Below are 22,642 nucleotides of genomic sequence, written 5' to 3'. Positions count from 1 at the left end.
AGCGTGGGAGAGAAAAACCACCGACCGAACAAAAATAAAGCCCCGGAGAAACTCATCCCGGGGTGTCCCTGCCCCAGTGAGGCCCTGGCCCTGGGCTGGTTCACGCTTAAAAAAAAAAGGGGGGGGGGGGGGGGGGGGGGGGGGTGAGGGGAAGGTCCGTGTTTTTAAAATTGGCCGGGGCTGGGAAGGACGGGGTTCCTTTCCTCATAGTTCTTTCTTTAAAACTTTAAATTTTTTTATTTATTTATTATTATTATTATTTTTTTTTTTTTTTACAAAATACCATTTCAGTTCCCACTTCTTCCCCTACAGTACAGGAGTCGCTCACCCTCAGGCGGGGCTGGGGTCGGGTCGGGAGTGGGGGCCTGGTCCGAGAAAGTGCAGGACGTCGGGGAGGGGAGCGGGTTTGAGCACCATGAGAGCCCGGCGGGCGGGCGGGCGGAGACGGACGGGCCGGGCCCGGACACACACTGGGGCGCAGGGAGAGCCCTGCGGCGGGCGGTCCCCGGAGGGGCGGGCGAGATGGCTTAGGGGAAGGGGGGGTGCGGGAGGTCGGGTTTTCCCAAAAATGAATAAATAGAGGTGAGTGGGACTGTTATAAATTAAAAACAAAAACAAAAAAAAAAACTAAAAAACAAAACAAAACCCCAGAAAATACAAATCATAACCAAGTGAATAAACAGAGACATGTACAGGGGTCACAGCTAGCATTGGAAGTAAAAAAGGAGGTCCTGGGGGAGGGGTAAAGCCCATAGAAACAATCTCATTAAACCTCGGCTGCCGTAACGTCTATGTACATGCACCGGCCGCGTGCGTCTGCGCCGGGCGGGCGGGCGGCTGGCAGGCGTGAGGGAACCCGTATGTGACCCCCGCCGCCACCGGAGCCTGGTCCTTGTGTCTGTTGCTAGAAAGGCCAAAGTCGGTGAGGGGAGGCGCTGGTGGGCGAGGGGCTGCCAGCCCCCTCCCCCGTCTCCCATTTTTTTTCCTTTTTTCCTCTTATTTGTTAAAAAAAAAAAAACTTTTTTCTTAATAAATTAAGTGAAGGGGAGCTGCCAATGGGGTGGAAGGGCTGGGCCCGACCCCCTTCCCGGCCAGAGGCGGGACCCAGGTCCAGCCCAGGCGTGTGCTGGTGGCCCCGCGGCGCCCTGCGGGCGGGCGGGGCGTCCGGCCTCATCGCGACGTGCTGGCGGGGGCCTGCGGGGAGAAAGCGGGCACTAGGCTCAGCGGCGGGCTGGGCGGTGGCGGGCGCGCCGCGGGGGTGGAGTGGTGCGGGGGAAGAGCCCGCCCGCCGACGCTGCCGCCACCACCGCAGGCCCAGGCCTCACCAGCGTGAAGGCGTCGTAGGCCTGCGCCAGCTCCTCAGTGCGGTACTGCTCCAGGACCACCACGCCCTGCAGGCCCGCGCTGCGCCGCCGAGCGCACGCCTCGCAGTGCACCAGGTACGTGTTGCGGCTGCCATTCTCGCTTGTCACGAACAGGATGTTGAACACCTCCACCTGAGACCCGGGGAGGGCGGGGGGCGTCAGCGGAGAGGGGGGGTAAGGGGTGGGGAGGGCAGTCCCGGGACGGACGGGGAGGGGGGCAATCCGGGGTCGAGCGCACTCACGTCGCACTCGTTGCAGTAGTAGGCGGGCTCGTCCTTGACGCGGCCCTGGTAGGCAATCTTCTTGCCGGCGCGCACCAGGCTCTCGCGCTGCACCTGGCAGTGCTTCATGGACTGCAGAAGGCAGAACCTGCACATGGTTGGGGCGAGGGCGTGGTGAGGGCCGGAGGGGGGCGGGAGGGGTGTCACAGTCCCTGACCTGGGGCATCTGTCACAGCTGACATTTCGTGTGGCTTTTGTCTACTTGGATCAGAGAAAAAGAAAGCGCCTGGGAGCGGGGGCCCATGGCCATCCCAGCGCGGGCACAGTGCGGGACATGGGGGCAAGGTGGGGCGCCGGGTGGCGCTGGACAGGAAGCACTAGACCGGGGCCTGCTCGGATGGAGACGGGCTGCTTCCCACACGGGGCCCTCACTTGATCATCTTGAACAAGTCCGGGTCGCTGATCTTGACGGTGCGAGCCACGTTCCAGGAAACGTGAATCATGGGCACGATGGATTTGACGTTCTTCACCTCGTTCCACTCGTATCGTTCCAGGGCCAGCTGGTACTGATAGGCTGCGGGCCACAGGGGGTACTGAGGATGCGCCGCCAGCCCAGACCGTGGCGCAGGGGGGCAGGGACAGGCCCCTTCCTCACAGCGGGCTGCGCTCCCGCCCCGCGCGCCCCCGCCCTCTCACCGGTGAGGGGCCCCACGTTCCAGGCGATGTTGTTGCACCAGCCAGTGGCCTGCACCCAGTGCACGGTGCCCGCATTAATCCACACGAGGTCTCCAGGGCGCTGCACGAAGCGGTACACGGGGATATTGGAAGCATAAAGGTCATCCAAGATCGGCCACCAGGAACCAGTCAGGTAGTCCACACCATGCCTGCAGGGTGGCCACAGGGTCAGAGGGGAAGGGAAGTCTGAGGACCCCGGGCCGGGCCTGCGGCGGGGCAGGGGGCGGGGAGGGACGGGAGGGAGGCAGGGCGGCACGCACCGGTCGCAGAAAGCGCTGATGGTCTCCCAGTAGTGCTCGTGCACCGCGAACCACTCGCAGTCGCCAGGGCCAATGTTGATGTTGACGGAGCAGAAGTTGTTGTTCTCCTGGTGGCCTGCAGGGGGCGACAGAGAACGGCGTGGCTGGCCAGGGTCGGGGCTGCGCTCCGCGCCCGGCCCACCCTCGCGCCCTCATTGGTTGGCGAAGGCCCCCCGGCAGCAGCCCCGCCCTCCGCCCCCCACCTTGCGCACGCGCATGCGCCTGCCCCCGCCAGGAGCGCACCTGGAGTGCGGCTGCCGGGGACCTTCATGTATAGCTGCACCGTGTTCATCCCCAGGATGGTGTGGCCCACGTGGCTCAGCATGTTGCCGGTGGACGTGACCCGCATGAAGGCGGGCAGCTTCAGCAGCTCCTGCAGCTGGGGCTTCCACCTGCGGGGGCGAAGGTGCCATGGAAGTGAGAGGCTACCCCCCCAACTCTGCCCACCGGGTGGCGCTCCAGCCCTCGCCCCACTGACCTCTTGGCATCAGACAGGTCGATGTTGGTGCCGAACTTGATGATGTGATGGTTCTTCGGGTCAGGCGCGCTGCTGCCAGGGCAAAGGGCACATGGGTGGGTGGAGAGGCACGAGAACCAAGGAGTGGGGAAGGGGAGGGCCCAACTGGACCTACCTGGGAGGGGTCCCCGTGGTGCTGTCCGGCTCCTCAGACTCCTCATCCTCGCTCTCCTTCTCCTCCTGCTTGGCCACAGAGGGGTGGGCGCAGGCCTGGGTCAGCACCCGCCCCCAGGTGCCCCCGCGGCAGCCCCCAGATCCTGACCCCCTGGGTCCAGCCAGGCATGCGCCCCTCACCTGCAGGGACTCCTGGAAGGATGAAGCCTGGTACTGTGCGTACTTGGCAATGGTGGTGTGGGAGCGGGAGCTCTCGCAAGGCCAGATCTGCCGCGTGCCTGTCAGATCCCAGTTCTCGTCCGAGGGCTGCTGCACCTGCGTGCGCACCTCCACCGTGTGCTCGCCGCTCGCCTCCACCAGCGTCTTGGTGGAGAAGAGGCCCAAGTCTGCAAGGGAGGACCGAGCAGGGCGTCGGGGCAGGGGCAGAGGGTAGGGAGCTCGGGCCTTCTTACTCCCTGAGCCCCTGACACAGGGTCAGCCCAGGAGGACAGGTGACGAGGCCGGCCCCACAGGCAGCTGGCGCGGTTGGCCCTCCCGAAACGTGGCTCTCATCTGGGTCACCCCCAACGCCACCTCCCACTGCTGCCCCGAGTCGGGGCCCCTCCAGCCGTGTCCTCGGGTGTGCATGGGGCCACAGGTGCACGCCACCTGGCACTCAAGAGGTGCTCAATGGGTGGAAGTTTCCTTATCACTGGATCCACGGAGATGGGGTGAAGTGAAAGCCTAGAAAGTGCTTCCAGGAGCTCAGCTGAGAGAAGGGAGGCTATGTGGGGAGAGAGGACGCTCCAGGTACACGGGAGATGTGATTTTTATGCTTCTACATGGTTTCCCTTCCTATGTCTGTACCTTTGTCTGAAATTCTGCACAATAAAGGACTGGAAGAGGGAAAGCCTCAAACCATGGGCTGGCCGAGGCCCTGTGTAATCCATGCCCTCACTCTCACTGCCAGGAAAACTGAAAGGGACTCCAGCTGGATCCTGAGATACATCCCTTTCCCTCTGCCCACTGCCGGGGACACACAGATGGGAGAAAAGCCTGAGACCGGCGGACCCATCACTCAGAGTACAAGCTACATAGGACTGAGGAGGGCTTGCGCTGGCCGCCAGCCAGGGATCTCCAGGTTCGGGGGCCCTCAGATGGCTCTGCCCCACACCCCCTGCCACACTCACTGAGCCGCAAGGAGCCCGCCAGGCCCCGGATCACGGTGATGGGGTTCCGAGGGTCTGTACAGAACTGCAGCAGCACCGGCGAGAAGGCATCCCGTTTGCTCTCCAGCTGCAGCAGGAGGAGACAGGGCAAGGGTGAGGCTCGGGGCCCACCCCCCACCCCTGCGGCCCCCAGCACAGCCGCGAGCCCAATGGCAGGGGTGACCCACGTACATAGATGCTGGGGGTGGGCGGGTTGAGTTTTTCCCGGGGCAGCTTCTCCTCAGTGTTGATCTTCGGTTTCACAGACTGGGCAGGGGAAAGGTAGGACTCTCGAAACTTCCCTTTCACCTTGGCGTTCCTGTGGGGAGGACAGAGAGATGAGGGCAGGGCTACCAGGGTGACCCGGCGGGGACAGGGGGTCCCGGGTGCCGGCCCCTCGCTTACTTGCTGGCGCGCACCACATCGGCAGCACAGTGGCTGATGGTGAGGTCCGCCATGCGCAGCCTCCGCTCCTCCACCTCAGAGGCCATGAAGGTCTCCTTGTCGCCGCTCTCCACCTTGATGAGGCGGATCTTCAGCTCCTTGGGGGGCCCCTCACTAAGGGAGCGCAGCTTCAGCATGTCAGCGCGGCTGACGCCGGGGGGCCCTGGCACTTCCTCCCGGGCCTTCTTCCCGGGCCCGGGGGTGGAGGGGGGCATGGGCTGGGCAGAGGGCGCGGGAGCCGGTGGAGGGGCCGGAGCTGCGGGCGGCTTGGCCTTGGAGGCCCCACCGAGATCGGGCCGGGCCTTCTCGCGCCCCTGGATCTCCTCGCTCTGCAGGTCCAGGTTGCCCAGCACCCGGCGGCTCTTCTCTTTGGGGGCCTTGGCCTTGGTCTTCGCCCTGCCCTCTCGGGGCCGTCGACCCACGCCGTCCTTACAGGCCCGCCGGTGCCGCCGGTGCTCCTTCTGGTGCTCCTTCTGCCGCCGCTTGCCGCTCCCTGGTCCTGCCGCCGCCCCTGCCCCGCCACTCTCCTCCCGGGCCTGGGCAGGAGGCAGCAGCCGCTCAGTCCCACTGTCCACCGGGCCCGCCGCGTCCACCGGGCCCGCCGGGTCTGTGGTGCTCCGGCCCACCCGCTCCACGAGGGTCTCACAAGCCCGACTGATCTCTTCTAGCACCTCAGACTCAGACCGAGCAGGGGGCAGAGGCAGGGGTGGGGGCAGCGGTGCGGGGGTCATGGGGCCCGGGGCTGGCTCTTCGCCCGCCCTGCGCTCCCGGGCCCAGGGCCCGCCTGAGGTAGAGAACTGAGATGACGAGGAAGCGGAGGACTGTGGGGAGCCCTGGGCGCCGGGGGCCGCTGAGGTGGATGGTGGGGCGGTAGCACCTGACGGGGGGCGGGGGGAATACTGAGTGGCGGCCAAGGGCCCGGACCGGGTGGCAACAGCTGCTCCAGACCCCCGGTAACAGTACTTCTGTCCCTCCAGCACGGAGGCCAAGGACTTGAGCAGGCCGGCCGGACCGGCCGCTGGGGGCAGCGGGGCAGCCACAGGCGGGGGCTGGGGCGGGAACTTCGCGAGAGGCGGTGGCGGCGGCAGGGCTGGTGGTGGCTTCTTCTCCTCTTCCTGGGTGGCTGTGGCAGCGGTGGCGGCCGTGGTGGTGGTGGCGGCAGCAGAGGCGGTGGCGGCTGGGGCTGTGTCACTGGGGAATGGAGGCTGCAGAGATGGAAAGGGCTCCTTCAGGGGGGGGCGGGGGGCCCACGCCTGCCTCCTGCTGCTGCTGCTCTTCCTCCTTGCGGATGGACTCGTCTAGCATCTTCATGATGTTGGCCAGCCCGTCGGGGAGGATCTTGAACTCGGCTGGCTCCTCGAACTGGTCCTCCAGCGGGGTAGGGGGAAAGTCGAAGAGCCGTGGGCCTCGGGCAGGCAGCTCCCCAACCCTGGGCGGCGCAGGCTGGGGGGCTTTATTCAGGGGGCCTGGCGACGGCCCCGGCCCCACCTCGGGGGTCTTTGGGAAGGAGACCCTGGGCCGAGGGCTCTCCGGGCGCCTGAAGCTTCCTGAGGTATTTTGGTGGCAGGAGGAGGGAGGAGCTGGGGGCAGGGCAAGAGTCAAGGGTGTGAGAGGTGGGTCCTGGGAGCTCAGTGTGGGGGCGGGGGGCCGGGGAAGGGGGGCCAAACTTCTGGCGAGGGAGGGAGGGGGGGGGAAGGACACAGGCCCCGTAGGGCTGCTGCTGCTGCTGCTGGTGGGAGGGGGGGGGGGAGGGGTGTGCGAATCCTGAGTGCCCACAGAAAAGCGGGGAGCCGGAGGCCCCAAGAAGCCCTCACGGTGGGGGAGGGGTGGTGGGGGAGGACGGGGGCGTCCCTCAGCCCCGAAGAAGAGCTCCTCTAAGATCTCCCCATCCTCGCGGGGTACCCGGCAGGCCGGACCCTTCAGCCAGGCAGGGGGCGGTGGGGGGCGCAGGAGACGGGGACAGGGTGGCGGAGGAGGTGAGGAGGGCCCGGGCGGCAGGGACAGGTGAGGAGTGGCAGCGGGAGCCGCCAGGAACGGTTTCCGACTGCTGTGTGCCGAGGGCCCCAGGCGGCCTTGGTGAGAGGAGACGTCCAGCGCAGGGGTCTGGTAATGGTCAGCGCCGGGCTGCGAGCGGAGGATAAGGGTGGCGGGGGGGTCAGAGTGCCACTCCAGCTCCCACACCCGAAGAGGAGCTCCCGGGCCGGTGCCCCACTGCGCCCACCGCCAGCACTCACGATGCCTGGGCTCGGCTCCGTGCCCCGGAGACCGGTGTTGCTGCTGCTGCTACTGCTGCTGCTGGTGGTGCCGGGGAGGCCGGGGGGCCGGGAAGGGGCGTAAGGCACGCAGGCGGTGGTTGCTGCTGGTGAAACGCTGGAGTCCATCCGCGACCTCTGAACTCTGCTCTCTCTAAGGTCACTTCCGGGGGGACGGGTGGCAGGCGGGCAGCCATGGCTCTCTGCTCCTGGGGGGCGGGGGCCGGGGCCTGGGGGTGCGGCCGGGACCAGCCGGTGGCCAGGGGGGTGCGCCATGTAGGCCGGAGCCGGGTATGGATACGGGTGGGGCAGCGGGTGCCGCTGCTCCTGTGGGAGAGGAAGGAGGGCCACCAATGAGGGACGGAGGACAGAGGACGCAGGCCTGGCACCCAAGAGGTAAGGGGCAACGGACGGGAGCTCACCTGGCGCTCTGGGGGTGCCGAACCCTTGCGCTCGGGGCCCCAGACGTCTCCATGCAGGGTACTCCATAGCCCTGGCTTGGTCAGCTGAAAGGGAGGGCTAGTGGCTAGGCCAGGCAGGGGTGGGGGCGGTGGTGGCGGCGGCGGCGGCGGCGGCGGTGGCGGTGGCGGCGGTGGCAGCGGCAGCCCTGGGGGAAGGCCGGTCTAGAAGGAAACAGAGCGTGAGACCCCCAGTCCCCCAGTCCTGCCCTCCGGCTACTTGCCTGCCCACCGGCCCACACACAACCGTACCTGCTCTGAGCTGCAGCCTCTCCTGCGCTTGCCTCCAGGGCTGAGGCCCTCATCCCCCGAGGGGCCTGAGAGTGCCACAGGAGGCACGGGCTGCACCACTGGGGGTTCAGCGGCTCGCTTCACTGGGGGACCTCCCCGCTTGGCCCCGTAATTCCGCTTGTGCTGAAGACAGAAAGGGGAGAGAGAATGACACAGCTCCATACCTGGCCCAGGCCTCCTCCCTAGCCCAGCCGGCCCCAGTCTCACCTCGAGGTGCAGCAAGTTCCACACTTGCTCCAGGGGAGGCAGGACCTTGGCTCTGTGCTGGCAGGAGCCGGCATGAAAGTTCCAGAACTGGGCCTGAGGGCAGAAGCACACATTAAGATGAGGGTACTGAGGGCGGAGGCACAATCCTACCCCCCCCATCCCAGGGTCTGCCTCATCCCACCTGCTGCAGTCGCCCAATGCGGGGCCCCAACTCAGCCAAGCTTCCTCCATATCGAAGGGCGCTGTGGTAGCAGCGGATGGCCTCCTCATTGTCGTGCTCAGACTCGTACAGCTGCCCAAGCTGCTCCCACAGCCCTGGCTGGGCCGGCTCTCGGAGCAACGCCTGCACACAGCCATGCAGGGATTCCAGCTTCCCATGGAGGGGTCTTGGAGTGGGGGTCCTACAGAGCAGAAGGGGTTGCAGGCGTTGGGGTCAGGCTTCAGGGAACTCTTCCCAGACCCCAGACTTACCTCCTATCCCCAGCATGTTTGAATCCTCACTCACCCTGGAGCATAATACGGTTTGTTCGGGTGCCCGGAACTACTGCCATGTGAAGGGGGTAGGGGCGCAGAGAGCGGGGGCTGCCCGATGCTGGCAGAGCACCTAGAGAGAGAAGCGGTCTGTTAACACGCAGCAACGTTACACAGTCCTGTCCCTACCTAGGAAGGAGGGGACTGAGGCTAAGAGACAGCAGCCGAGGATGGCACTGAGGTCCACAGAATGGCAGAAACCCAGAGAATGACACAGAGACTAAGGAGTTGAGGGGATGGGAAGAAGGGTGCCTGGAGACAGAGACAGAGGCCCCAAGTTCTCACCTGCCTCCAGGCAGCCATGCGCTACGAGGAGGGGGATGGGGCGGGCAGGAGCTCCAGGCCCCAGCACAGCTCAAGCCCCCAAGGGCAAAGGCTTCCCGTGCAGCGCGGGCCCCTGGAGGGTCCACTGCCCGATGCATCCAGCCTGAGCCAGGAAGAAGAGATTACGGTCTCAGTGGGGGCGCAGCCTGAGCCAACAGCCTGCACACCGCCAACCCCGCCCCGGCCTGTCCCTTACCAGGTCAGCAGTGGCCCCAGGAGCCCTGGAGATCGGGCACGGCCCCCTGCCCCAGCTCTCTGGGGCGACGGTCCCGCTCCAGCCGCTCTGACAGGAGTGCCCACTGCCCCCAGACGGCCACCCAGGGCCCTTCACAGCCAATTCTACAGAGGGGAGGAGGAGGAGGAGTGAGGTGAGCCGGCCAGCACACCGCGGAGGCCCGGGGCTGGGCCGGGCGGTCATCTGCACTGGGCGTCCGCCCCGGCTTTCCCTGAGCGGAGGCCCCCGGCGGCCCAGGGCGGCGGCGAGGCGCCGGGAGCGGCGGCGGGGAGCGGCCCGGCCGGCCGCCGGCAGCTCGCAGTCGGGAGCCACTGGAGCGGACCGACAGCGGCGCGGCGGCTTACCCGGCCTCCGTGGGAGCGTCCTCTCCCGGCGTCGGCGAGCTCCCGAGATCTAGCCAATCACAGGACTTCCTCTCTCCCCAGCGAGCCAATCATCACCCGTGTCTCCGCCTCAGTAACAGCCTGGTCGAGACCAATGAGAGCGAGGTGAGCCCGGCCGGCCGCGGCCGGGGGAGGAGGGGCGGTGGAGCCGGTCAGACGGGCTCGGCCTGGGGTGACCCCGGTGTGACCCCGTGGCTCCCACCTAGGGTCTCCACCTCGCGCCCGGCGCTCGGGCCGGCGGCGCCGGCGGGGCCCGGGACCCTGGCGCGTGAAGGCGGCGAGTCGCACGCTCGGGCCCGCCTGGCGGACGGCGCTACCCTCAAGTCCCACGCACCCGCGGAGCCACCGGCGCTCCCGGCGCGACCGCCCGAAGCCGCCCCGCGCCCCGCCGCCGTGAGACCGACTGACGGCCAACGGACGCCCCGCGCAGACAAAGGGGTCGCTCCCCTTCCTCACTTCACCCCGCGCACTGCCTCGCCTCCCACCCCGAGTGCCTCCGGGAGCTGCGGAGGGCTGGCCGGTCACGGCGACTTCTCCGGTACCCAGACCCGCCCGCTCCGCGACCTGAGCGCCCCATCCCCGACGCCTGACCCCATCCCAAACCACGGTCAGGCCCCCGGCCTCGTACCCAGTTCCTTGAGCTCCTCCACTTCCCCGCCTGTCCAGACCTTCAATGCCAACCGACCCCCCAAACCAAAATCTCCCCTCAATCCCCCCAACTTGTGAGAAGTCGCGCACCGCGGTCCCGAGTGGCCCCTGTCGCGTGGCTCCCGTATCCTCTGTGCCCTTCCCCGTCGGGGCCACGCGGTTCCCCGCGGCCCACGTGGCCCCCGCCCCCCAAGGGAGGGGGGATTTCGGGGGTTGCCCGTGACGTGGCTACTTGCGCAGCGGAAGCGGCGTGTGTAAGTGTAAGGGGGGGGTCCTTCGGGAGGGAGGAGGGCGGGGCCCGACAGGCGGTGACATCACCCCTGTCCCACTCTCACCGCCCACTCCCTTAAAGAACCCAGAACCCGTTTCACTTCCTCCTTCACCGCCACCCCCCCGCCCCTTCCCGTCGGTGCTGCCTCGACCCACGACGGGCGCCTTGCTCCCCTTCTGGGCACCTTCCCTTTGGCCCCAGTTCTTCCCTCTCGCCTCTCTGAGCCCAGGCTCCCCGTCCCCGCGCCTCCCCGTCGCCTACCCCGCGTCCCCGCAGGTAGGGCGCCGGCTCCGCTCCCGGGATCGGTCCATTGAGAGTCTAGAGTACAAAGAGCTGCGAGAGGCGAGCGTAGAGTACAAAGCGGCGGGGGCGGGGCCAGCGCTCCAGCTGGAGCTCGCGCCGGGCAGGAAGCCGGGGGAGAGCGCGCGACGAGGGGCTGGGGGCGGCTGGAAAGTTCGCCTTCGCCGAGAGAAGTCTGCGCCGTGGGGAAATTTCCACCCAGCCCGCAAGGGCAGGCGGTTTTCTGGTGAAAACAGTCCTCCCTCCGCGGGGCAAGGTCGTCTGTTTACATGCTAGTTCTCGGACCCCGCAGGTCCCGGCGCGCCCTCCCCGCTGAGGCCGGCTCACGCCCGGGGTTCTACGGACCCTCTCCGCCACTCTGGCGGAGTTTCTGCCCCGAGCTCTCTCTCCTCGCCACACAGACTTTCTCTCAGTTCCCAAGCCCTGGCATGAGCAGAGCGCTTAACGGCGGTCCCAGTGTAGCCCCGGCCAGAGTCCCCCACCCAAGTCCCGGACCACGCAAGGGAAGACGGGGTGGGGAGGGGGTCCGGGGGTCCGGGCATCAGGGGAACAGATCCCCGCTTGCGAAGGGGCGCCCAGGGCGCCGCCAGTTACCAGGAAATGCAGCTTCCCCTAGTGCGATGATGACACTTCCCCTCCACCACTTCCCCTTTCCCACGGGGAACTGACTCAGCTTTCCCTAAAACACTGAGCCCCGTCCCTCCAAGCCCGTTTCCACCTTTGTCCGGAACCCCCCACGCCGGCACTCAGAACACAACAGCCCTCACTGGACAACAAAAACTTCCTGTACACTAAGCACACACTCACTCTCGCCAACGACCTCGGATCCCTGTCCTCACCGGGGACCCAGGCTCCTGACTCCCCCCGCTACCCCCCTCCCCACACACACCATCCGCCTCCCGTACAAAGACCTCCCTCGGGGTCTGATTCAGGCTCGGGGTGTGGGGGGGAGCGTGAGTCACCCAGAAAACCTTCCCCTATTCCCACTGACTCAGTCCCCGCCTCCCTGAACACACACAGACACACAGTCAGAGGCAGACACAACTCAGCCCACACACCACTCACCACCGGTCCCGCGGAATTTCCCCTCTCGTCTTCCCCTACGACGGCCCCTCCCCGCGAACGCCAGCCTCGACGCCCCGCTCACACCTGTTCCCGCAGGCGGCTCGCGGTCCACTCTCACCTCCACTCTCGCTTTGGGGCAGGAATAGCCCTCCCCGACTCCCGGTGTCCCTACTAACCAAGGGGAGGGGACAACCACGGGCAGGCACAAAGACAGACGCCCACAGACTCCTCGAAGGCAGATGAGAGGAAGACGCACGCGGCCGGAGCCAGGCTGAGAGGACGGTATACTTCTGGGGCAGACATTCCATTCCAGCCTCTCCCGCCCGCCCGCCCCGTGTCCCGGGGGGCCAGCCGCCCAGAAAGGGTTAATTCTTCTCCTGCCGAGGCCACGCCCTCTCCATCCGGGCACTCCCGGCTGAGCCCAGCTCCGCCCCTTCCATCCGGGCTCTGGACTCAGGGACTTTAACCGACCCCCTCCCCCGGAGCCCCGAGAGAGACCCACTCCATCAATCACACCCACTTAACCCTCTGCGGGCTTGAGCCCGAGAAACCCCTCGGCGCAGCGCTGGAGCCGCGCGGGGCGCGGGCTGAGGGGCCAGACGTGCGCACGCAGACTCACATGCCGGCCACAGACAAGACCCCGCAGACACGGTGTTCCCCGGCAGGCGATCGGCAGACGCGCGCCACGGGCGCCGAGGGGGTGCCGGTCCCGGAACCCCGCCGCATCCCGGTCCCCGCCAGGCCTCCTCCGGCCCGGTGGAAGCGAGGGGTTACAGGCTCGCTTCTTACCTGGGGGAGGGGGAGGCGGAGGGGAGGGCCCCCGGCTGGGGTGCCGCTGTGACTCAGCCACCCGGGCAGGCCGCCCGCTCGGGATTCCCTTCCCCAGCCTTCCCCCGCCGCTGGCCCCTCCCCGCCCCCCACCGAGGAGTGACAGTGCCGGCCCCGGCCCGCTATGTGTCACTGCGAGCCTTGTGTCTGCCTCTGACTGGACCGCTGTGTTCCCCAGTGTGTCTGACAAGGTCGGCTGTGTGTGGGTCCCGGTGTCTGTCTCAGTGCACCTGCATATCTGCTCATCTTGTCTCCTTCAGGGCCTGCGTCGGACGCGTTCCTGTCATTAATGCCTGTCTACATGACTCTGAGGGGCTGTCTCTGTCTGTGTGTCTGCCTGGCTCCTGTCTCGGTCTTTTGTCTGGGTCTGCCTCTGCATCACTTGCGTGATCACGTGTGTCTCTGCACATGCCCTTCTGGGTTTGCCTTCATGTTCCTGAACAGAGTCTGGGAAACACTGGAGCAGGCTGACCCTGCTGACTCCTCGCCTCACTGCCCGGAATCCTGACGCTTGCTGGATCAGTGATCCTTCTGTTTGAGTCAAATATTTGGGCGTCTGTCTGCCTTCAATCAAGTTCTGTCCTATTCCTTAAGGTCCTTGCTTATCCTCCCAGGTCCCTGCAGCTCCCATTATGATGATAATTGCTAGCATTTCGTGAATACTTATTACATGCCTGCCACCGTGTTAAACACTTCACATACATTTTTAAAACTTCTCCCCACCACCACCCCAAACCTAAGGTAGGAGGTACTTTTTTTTTTAACCCCATTTTACAGATGAGGAAATTGAGGCTCAGAAAGGTTAGGTAACTTCGTGAATTTCACTCTGCAAGAGAGTGGAAGGGCTGGGCTTCTTCCCAGGGCCTCAACTCTTTGCACTCTTCTAGAAGGCCTCTGTCCTAGTCTCCATCCCTTGGTTTTATCCTCACAGGCCATCTCTTGGGTCAGCCTGCCCCCGGGGTTCTACCCCAGGCATCTCTACCATCCCAAATGTCTCACGTCCTCTAGAGCGGGTGTGGGCAGGAGACTGTGTAGCAGATCTCAGAAGCCATTACTTTCTTGGCAAGAGAGCGCATTCAGTTAACAACATTCATTCAACACAATTCCACTGAGGTAACCCAATGTGCAAACCATCCTGCCAAACAGAGACACAGAGGAGAAAACAGTCCCACTCAAAAATTCAGTGAATAGTGGAGAAGAGCGGCACACGCTCGGAGAACTCAAGTCCCCGGCTTAGGTATCATCTTTTCTCCTAAAGAATGAGGGATGGAGGCTCTGGCCTACAGAGCCTCAGGCAGAGAACTGGCAGAAAGAGAGAGGCGAGGAGAAGAGGGGTAAGACTTGAGGCGCTGGGCAGCCGGCAAATGCTGTAGTGCAGTGGGAACAGGACGGAACAGAAAGGGATCTGGAAGGAAAGGTGAGATGCCACGATTGCCATGGCAACAGCAGGCGCTTGTTCCAGGGGCCTCCACTACCTCTCGGAATCAATTTCCAATCACCATCCACAAACCAGACTGTTCAACAACTCTTCTAGGGCACCCCCACCCCATGAAAAATCCCTCCAGGGTAGCTCACCTCTACCGCGCGGCTTGCAAACTAGCTCAAGTCCATTCAATAAGCAACTGGCTTGTAGCACTGGGGTGGGGGGCGGGGGCTGGGGGGGGGGCTTGGTGGTCGTGGAGAGGCTGTGAAGCACCGGGCTGAACCACTCAGAGGCAACAGAGGGGGGCTCCATAAACCAGGAAGGCTGAACCACTCCAGCACCACATGGGGGGGATGCATGCCGCGAGCTGGACTGGACCATTCTGGGGAGTGGGCATGATGCAGACCGTACCACTCTTCCTCAAGCATGTGGCACCGAGCTGGACTGTTGCGGGTGGGGGGAGGTGTTGCTCGGAGGCAGGACTTACCAGATGGAATCTGATGTGTCCTGTCTCATTGGAACCAGTGCCCCAGCAGTGGGGTGCAGCAGACCACCGTGGGTGGGATGGGTGGTGCTACGGGGCTGGCATGGTGCCTGGGGGAACCTGAAAGAAAAAAAAAAAAAAGCCAGTTAGAAGTGGGGTCTCCCGGGCTGGAGAATCTTCCTGTGCTCCCTGTCTTCTTGAGGAGCAACCAGCCGCTGGTGGTCAGATGGGATGGGAGAACCTGTTTCCGTGGCAACCAGAAAAAGCCATCCCTAAAGTGGTCCTCCAGCCTTCTTCCCCTTTAGGAAGCAGCTTGGAGCAGGGGGTGAGAGGCACAGGCGATGGCATCTGTGTAGGTCCTCGGTGGACACCCAACTCATGATGCCTCCTGGGACTGACCCCTCCCGCTGAGTCCCGGGTCCCAGAGGAGCCCCCTCGGCCTCTGACCTCCTCGCCCAAGTCAGCCTCCATCCCGGCCCCAGGTGCTCGCAGCCCTGGCCTTCAGCTCAGCCTCCTCCCACACCTTATCACACCAGTCAACCCCACCCTCTGGACTCTGCCCCCTCCCCTTTCCCCAGGCGGGGCGCAGGCAGGTCTCTGCGAGCAGCACAGGTGGCCAGACAAGACAAACGGGCCCAGCGGGGAGGAGCCTCTCTCTGAACACGGACTGACTCCGGTCCTGGGTCTGGATGCAAGCCTCCCTTCCATCCCACCCCTCAAGGCCATATCCTGTTTCTCCATCACCTCCTTCCTCTATGTGGCCCAAGGAGGTGACAGAGGCCCACCCCCTCCCCTCCTGTCACAGACAAACAGCTAGGTCTTTTAACAGAAGTCCAGGGCCAAGAATCAGGTGTCTACCTCGGGTCACACCTAAGTCTTGCCTGTCCTCAGACTCAGTCCTCCTCAGGGACCCATGGTTTCTGCCTCCTTAGCCACCGTGCTCGGCCCTTAAGGTCCCAGACACTTGGGCTCCCAGTGCAGTCTCTCCATTCCCTGGCCTTCCAGCCGACATCCTTCCCCCTGCCCCAGAGACTCAGGCCTCCAGCCCCCAGCCTCCATGATGCAATGTGCAGCAAGGTGCCTGGGCTGCTGACGACAGGGCCCCGAGGGAGATGCTACTCCTGACCCAGGCGGGGGGCCCCTCCGTGGGCCAGGTCGCGGGCAGCTGCAGGCTAGGGAGGCCAGACAGGCAAAGTTCTCCTACTGGAGAAGGAACCTTCCAGGACAGAGATGCTGAAAATGTGGGGGGAGAGGGAGAGAGAGAGAGAAAAAAAAGAGAGAGAGAGAGAGAGAGAGAGAAAGAGAGTGTGTGTGTGTGTGTGTGTGTGTGTAGTGTTTATGTGGTTGTGTTGGAGGGGAAGGTCAAGCCTAGAGAGAGGGGAGTGGCAGGCCTCAGGACACACCAAAGAAGGAGTGAGGGGCAGCCAAGGGGGTCACAGGAGTGTGTATGGGGTGTCTGGACACCAAAGCGGGGGGAGGGGCCAACAGCCATTTAAAGGGCCAGCCCCAGAGCTTTAATCCCTCACCAGCCCTGGCCCCAAGCCGGAGGCTCTAATTCATCTGTCCAACAGCTGGGGTGGGTGTGTGGGGGGGGGGGGGCGTGTGGATGGGAAGGGGGAGCTGGGGGAGGGGCTGGGGCTTTCTTGTGCACAGAGCCAAACAACAAAAGGGGAAGCTGCGGGGCCAGCTCCAATGTGCCCAGGCCAGACTGCTGACCTGCAGACCCACCAGCGGTCCCCACCTGATGGCCCACAGACTCCACAGTCTGCACTCAAAGGCTCTTGGCCAAGGAGTCCAAGCACCCAAAGGTGGGGCCCAGGAGAAGGCCCAGGCTGAGTGCCTCCCTTCCCCCGCAAGCTGTCACCCCTCCTTGCAGGTCTCAGCCACACCATCCTGGACCTGGCAGGCTCCACTACAGATCCAGCCTCAAATGCCCTGTTCACCGGCCCAGCCTCCCCAGACACGGCCTGCCGGCTCCCCCTCCAGCCGGCTCGAGGTGGCAGTGGCCACACCAAGCCTGTCCCTTTAAATCATTACCACCCCTGATTGTGTGCACAAACCGAGGGCCCTACCCCCCAGGCAGGCAGCTTGCCACCTCCCCCCCAAGAGTCCCCAGAAATGTGAGGGCCATTTAAAGGGACAACAGGGAAGCAGCCTGGTCTCCAACTGCCCCCACCCCCACCCCACACACACTCACAGACCCTTTCCCCAGCGACACACAGCCCCTTGCCCCTCCAGAGGGCCCCCCAAATTCCGGTTCTCTCCCCACCTCCAGAGACTGCTAGAAGGAGAAAGGGGGCCAGAGTTGGGGGGGCGGGGAACAGGGGGAGCAAGAAAAGGACAGGGACTGCCTCCTTACTCAGAGCCCCAGGGGACAGGTCGGAAGGAAAGCAAAGCCCAGAGAAGCAGCGAGACAGAGCCCCAAAAGGTGTCGCGGGCAGACCTGGGGCGCAGAGGCTGCCGGGCAAGGGGAAGGGAGTCGGGCTGCACGAGACAGCGGCGCGGCCAGCGGGCGACAAGCCCAAGTGGGGGAGATGGAACAAGGAGGGCCAGGGAAAAGAGGCAAGGCCGAGGAAAACGGGGAGACAGAATCGGGGAAAGGGGTCATCCAGGAGGGTGTGGAGGAAAATCTGACAAGGGAGGGTGAGCCAGGCCGGGGTTACCTGCTGGGTGTCTGTCCCCCGGCGGTGCCCCCGGAGTCCGGGTAGGGAGGGGGGGAGCAGCGGGGGGGGGAGTGGGGGCTGGGGGGGCGGGGGAGACGGTCCCTCCTCTGCCTCCTGGGCCTGCCCCGGCGCTTGCAGCCTCTGCCTCCCTCCCTCCTCCTCCCCGTCCCTGAGTCCCGGAGTCAAACAAAGAACTGTAGCAGGCTCTCCCCAACCCCCTCCCTCCCTCCTCCTCCTCCTCCTCCCCCCCCCCCCCCCCAGCCCCCAGCACAAGTCTCCTTCCACCCACCCACCCAACCTTTTACACACCCCTCAGCCAAGCCCAGTCCCCGCAAAGAAAACTGTGGAGTCCCTCTGCTAAATGGAAAGGCCCCAGAGAACAACATGGGAGGGGACCCGGGTCTTGCTTAAAAATCAGGAACCACAATACAATTATTTTATTTTCACGGCCAGAGGAATAGTCTGAGCTGTTTCTTCTCCAAGAGGAGAGAGAAAAAAATAATAATCCTAAAGAAAGCAATACAAATCTGACTAAAGCCCTCATCAAATAAAGTGCACAACGCAGGGAAAGCTAATCCCGAGCCCCCCTCCCTCCCACCCACCAAATTAACACCAACTCTCCACTCCTCCCTGACCAACTCCTGAGGTCCTGGCCAGGCTGAAGCCGGTGGAACAACTATCATCGTAAAAATAATAACTATCCACATTTAACGAGAAATAGCCTTTCCTAACAAGCATTCATGCAGTATTTATTCTGTGCCAGGCCCTGTGCTGAGTGCTTTGCATAAATTATCTCAACCCCCCCAGTTCCCCGGCCTAGAAAGTATGTATTGATATTTAAATTTTCCAGATTAAGAATATAGGGCTCTGGGAGGTGGTGACCTTTCCAAGTCCCTATAGCCACTAAGTGGCAGAGCTGAGAAAGGAATCCGGGTCTGATCTGACAGCTCTAAGGTGCATTATAAGAAAAATGAATTTTTTTTTCCAATTATCATAACCAAACCCCAGGACTTAACTCAATAGGGAAAAGCCCCTGCAGCTATGAACGGAGCTCTCCTCCCTCAGAAAAGTGATCCACCCACCCACACAGAATAAAGACCCTGACTTTTCAGTCTAATACTGTTTCCTGACCCTCTTCCTCACTGCTGGGGTGTCACTGATCCAGGTCAGAGGTGAGCTGCGGTCCAGTGACCCCTCCCACACCACACGCAGCTCTCCTGGGAGCTATCTTGCAACCACTCCCCCTTCTACTCAAAATGGGGAGAGGGGCAACAGGACACTTGGCAATGCAGCAGGTGGGAAAACAGAAAGACGGCTGGGAGGCTCTTTCAAGGGGAGGAGGAACTGGGAAGGAAAGCTCTCCCCACCAATCTGGGGCAAAATGCCGCAAGGTTCCCGTAGCCCAGCTAAGGGGCAAAGTCTTCGGGCCACACCACACCCGTGCCCCTCCCCCTCAGAAAACTCCAGGCCAGGGTTTCCCACCTGCAGGCTGCTAAGGCCAAGGGAAGGGAGAGGGGGAAAAGATGGCACGGGGTTGGAACCGGACTCGGGGCAGAGGTTGGGGGGCGGGGGTGCGGGGATGGAAAGGGGAGGAGGCCTCCAGCCTGGCAACCGTCCCAGGGCACGTGCACTGGTGACATCATCCCAGGCCACCTCTAGGACAGACCTTTGACCCCTGGGGGCGGAAAGGGGCCTTTGGCTAAGCTTCCTGGGAAATAGCCTTAGGAATTCTGGGAGCCCAAAAAGCAGGGGAGGGAAGGAACCCAGGCGGCTTGCCTTTATCTCTTCTACCCCCAATGCGGTTCCAGTCCCCGGGACTCGGGCTTGCTAAGGCTCCTCCTCCCCGCCTCCAGCCCTGACCTCCCAACCCACATTTCTGACGGAGTCCCGACACGCCTCTCGCAGATACTGTGCCTTCTCTCTCCCGGGCGAGATCGCGGGTAGGGGGCGGGGGCGGAAGGTGAGGGACGGGGACACCGGGTCCCGCGGGGCTCCGTCTCCCATCTGCGGGATCCCCCGTGGCCCAGCCGGCAGCCAGCCGGAACCTGTCTGGGTCCCCAGCTCTCCTGCCCCTCCCCGCGCTGTTCCAGGGCGGAGTCTGTGGAGTTGAAACCAGGACACGGCGAGAGGAAGAGTTATATAACTGGGAGAAGCCGAGAAGGACGAGTGGAGACCGGGACACACAGCCCGGAGGGAGCGCCGAGAAGTGCAAACAGCACGGGGGCGAGCGGGGAGGACACGTTAAGGATGGAAAGGATTCTGGTGTGCCAGTCGAGGGGAGGAATTCCCGCGAAGGGGCATCAGGGCCCGCAAGAGTCACCTGGGCCGTCCGGGGCTTCCCCGCAGCACCCTCCCCCGCCACCTACTACAGCTGAGCCCGAACAAGTGAAGCTTCGGGAAGGGGCGCAGACACCCGTTCCGTTCCCCTTGGGGAGGCAACCTCAGCCGGAGCCCGGGAAGGCGGCGGCGGAGCCTAAGGGGCCGGAAACCGCAGCTCCGCCCAGCCCACCTGGGAGAGTGGGGCGCCAGCTGGGGGGTCGGTGGGAAACAGGTAGCCGGCCCCGCCCACGCAGGGCTGGGCTGTAAAGGTTCGAGACCCAGCGAGAGAGGACCGGCGAATCCAGACGCCCGGGTCCCCAGAGGCTGAGGAGCGCAGTCCAGGAGTAATTTGCAAACACAGACTCACATGGGGGTGGGGGGACCGTGTGCGGCGAGCGCCGACTCGCCGCGCAGGCGCAGGGGGGCACCCGGGCGCGTGCGGAGGAGGGAGGAGGGTGGGCGCGAGCGTGTGGGAGTGCACGTGCGGGTCCCGAGCAGCTCCCGCCCCCCCCCCCCCCGCCAATCTCCTCCTCTCCCCCTCCCCTCGCCCCTTTCCTGTGGCTCTATGAAGCCTCCAGCACATTGGCTGCCAGGGCCCTGATGTCAGGGCCGTCCGCCCAAGCGGATTGGCCCGACGCGAGAGTTCGGGAATCCGGCTCCCGAGTCTGGCTCTACAGTTACTCGGGCAACAGGGCAAGCAACCCCCGGGAGGGCCAGCGGAGCGGCGCTCGGGGCCGCGCCTGGATCCCGCCTCCCCCCGGACGGTCGCGGCGCCCTCCTCTGCGTCAGCGCGGCTCACGCCGTCCCTTCCGTCCTTCCCGGGCTCTCCGGGTCCCGGGGAGCAGGCGCCCGGCCCTCGACCTTCCCCGCAGTCGGCCCGCCCCCCCCCCGCCCCCCGCCCCCCCCCCCACACCCGGTCCCCAGGTAACGGCCACCAGCCGTAGCAAACAGGAAGCGAATCTGCGTTGCTTAGTAACCAAGCCGCGTGCCCCCTCCCCACTATTTACCGCGGCCCGGGGAGGCGGAGACTGAGTCCCAGCCCCCTCCCCACGTCTTGCCTTTCGCCCTCCCGCCCACAATTTCCTGTGAGGGGCCGAGATGACAGGAAGCCAGAGGCGCACCGCCGCCCACCTTTCTCTCCGGCCGGGCGGGGGGCTTCGGCCGCCCTCCGGGCCACAGCACCCACCCCGCTCCCGCGGCTCGGGCTGCGTGTCTCGCCCTCGCCATCTCGTGGCTGCGCTGGGAAGGTCCGCACGGAGCCGGGCCCGGCGGGGCGACGAGCGGCCGAGTGGGGTCGGCCCAGGGATGGAGGGGTTAGCGGGGTTCGGCGGAGTGGATGGAGGCGAAGGCCGTGACGGGGAGGCCGGCTGCCGGCGCTCCCGCCGTGAGGGGCAAGGCTGAGGCGACACACTTCACCGTGCGGAGAACCGAAGGGACACCCAGAGGTGGCCCCGGGCCCGGAGACCCCTGCCAGACTGGCCACGCCCGACCTCAGGGGGTGGTCGCACCCGCCCAGCTGCGGACTCTGACCTTCGGTCCTGCCCTTCTGTCAGGGGCCGCCTCGCCCCGCCCAGGGTCGGGGAGGGGAATCCCAGACCGAGGGGGACTGGGAGCCCTTTCAGGCCCCTCTGGACACCCGCACCCCCAAGTCTTCCGCCTCCCCGCTCTTCCCCCACCCCACCCCGCCCGGCACTCTTCTAGGGAACCCTGGCGTCCTGCGCCCCGCTCTCCTTTCAGTGCCTTTGCCGAGACCCAAACGTCCATCCCCGGCTCTACCGGTCCTGAGACTCGGGCGTCCCGCCCCCCTGCGCGGAGATGGGTTTCCCCCTTTCAGACGCCCTCGCAGCTCCCCGTTACCTGTTTCTGGGGAGTCCCAGGTGCTCAGGCTCCCCGAGGTCTCCCAGGGGGTCGAGCGGGCCCCCCCTCTCCCAGGCCAGGGCCGGGGGGGCCGCTCCGCCCCGTGGCGCAGTTGGATTTTCCAACACAAACACCGCCCCCACTGCGCCCCAGCCCCGCCCCCTTCCCCGTGGTCCCGCCCCTTCTCGCGCCGGAGTCCCTCTCTCGGGCCCCGCCCCGCCTTCTGCGGGTCCCACTCGCCTCAGCGCAGGTGCGCAGGAGGATGCCGGATGCCGGGTGCCGGGTTTGGGGTGCAACGTACCGGGTCCAGCCCCGAGCCTCGCCTGACAAACCCTTATTCCATTCGGATCACGCGCCATTCCGAAGTAAGCCCCGCCCCACCTGCTCAGGGCCAGCCCCGAAATTTAGCCCCGCGCGTTTCTGGTCCCACCGCCCGGCCCCTCGCTCAAGGCCACGCCCCCTCCTCTCCCACTTCCCTAGCAACTTCCCCATCCTTTAGCTGCGCGCGGGAGTACCTTCCTCCGTAAGGCCTGGGCTTCCTCCCTCCCCAGACTCCCGGCACCCCATTGAGAGGCTCAGTCAGGGCTACGGTTGAAGGCGTTTTACTGCTCTGAGTTCCTATACAATTCTTCCACCTTTATGGCCAGTACACCTAGCTGTCTCCCGGCCCCCATTCTGTGGCCCCCGTTAAGTCCAGCCTCCGTCCCCAGAGTCCCCGACCCTCCCTCAAGCCGGGAGGAAGAGGAGGCCTTGTCAGTTGTCCAGGCTCATGAGCAGAGCAGTGCCCCTCTTGATCCAGTGATCAGATGTCATGGTCCCCGACCGGAGGTCGATGCCGATGACGAAGGAGGCTCGGTCTGAGCTGCCCGCCCGGTTGGGATAGTAATAGCAGGGACAGGAGTACAGACCTGGGGGAAAGGAGAGGAGGAGGAGTCAGGAGTCAGAGCCCCGGGGCGCCTTGGAGAGAGCAGGGCCCCAGCAGGTGTGGGGGAGGGGCGGGGCCCAGGGTGGGTTGGGATCCAAACGAAGTACTGGGAAGGCAGCCTACCCTTGGCGCTCTTCTTGCGACTTTCTGTAGGCCTGAAGTGGATGGTGGGCATGAGGCAGACAAGCTGCATGGGCTCCGCCTCTACCAAGCAGGAGTTCTTCCTGTCCCAGCCAGCGCCCTCCAGGTACAGGCCACGGACCCAGACTCCATCCTGGGAAGACACGTTGGGGGGCA

General features: G+C 64.8%; 2 protein-coding genes across 3 annotated transcripts in view; both read right to left on the bottom strand.

Annotated features, from left to right (window-relative positions):
- Positions 1-623: 623 nt before the first annotated feature.
- On the bottom strand, positions 624-21,474 carry LOC111161179 (lysine demethylase 6B). Its single transcript, XM_022524732.1, is given in 25 exon segments — positions 624-1,194; positions 1,326-1,496; positions 1,607-1,733; positions 2,018-2,159; positions 2,282-2,469; positions 2,581-2,695; positions 2,863-3,011; positions 3,098-3,169; positions 3,252-3,316; positions 3,431-3,636; positions 4,420-4,525; positions 4,630-4,756; positions 4,843-6,128; positions 6,130-7,005; positions 7,116-7,460; positions 7,556-7,756; positions 7,844-8,005; positions 8,090-8,182; positions 8,271-8,490; positions 8,595-8,693; positions 8,906-9,047; positions 9,141-9,283; positions 9,524-9,643; positions 14,585-14,701; positions 21,421-21,474. Coding segments are annotated over 21 exon segments (4,911 nt in total). The 5' UTR covers positions 9,043-9,047; positions 9,141-9,283; positions 9,524-9,643; positions 14,585-14,701; positions 21,421-21,474; the 3' UTR covers positions 624-1,170.
- Positions 21,475-22,173: 699 nt separating this feature from the next.
- Positions 22,174-22,642, bottom strand: part of LOC111161163 (dynein axonemal heavy chain 2) — a 77,179-nt gene continuing 76,710 nt past the window's right edge. For both annotated transcript variants that reach the window (XM_022524700.1, XM_022524701.1), the window contains 2 exons: positions 22,469-22,619; positions 22,174-22,328 (listed from right to left, as the gene is read on the bottom strand). In XM_022524700.1, coding sequence (XP_022380408.1) covers positions 22,174-22,328; positions 22,469-22,619 — 306 coding nt within the window. The remainder of the gene's footprint in view (positions 22,329-22,468; positions 22,620-22,642) is intronic.

This window comes from Enhydra lutris, unplaced genomic scaffold (genome assembly GCF_002288905.1).
Source record: "Enhydra lutris kenyoni isolate GAN:26980312 unplaced genomic scaffold, ASM228890v2 scaffoldscaffold82, whole genome shotgun sequence".
Classification (NCBI taxonomy): Eukaryota; Metazoa; Chordata; class Mammalia; order Carnivora; family Mustelidae; genus Enhydra; species Enhydra lutris.
The sequence above is the reverse complement of the archived record's forward strand: the minus strand, read 5'-3'. Positions and strand labels throughout refer to the sequence as shown.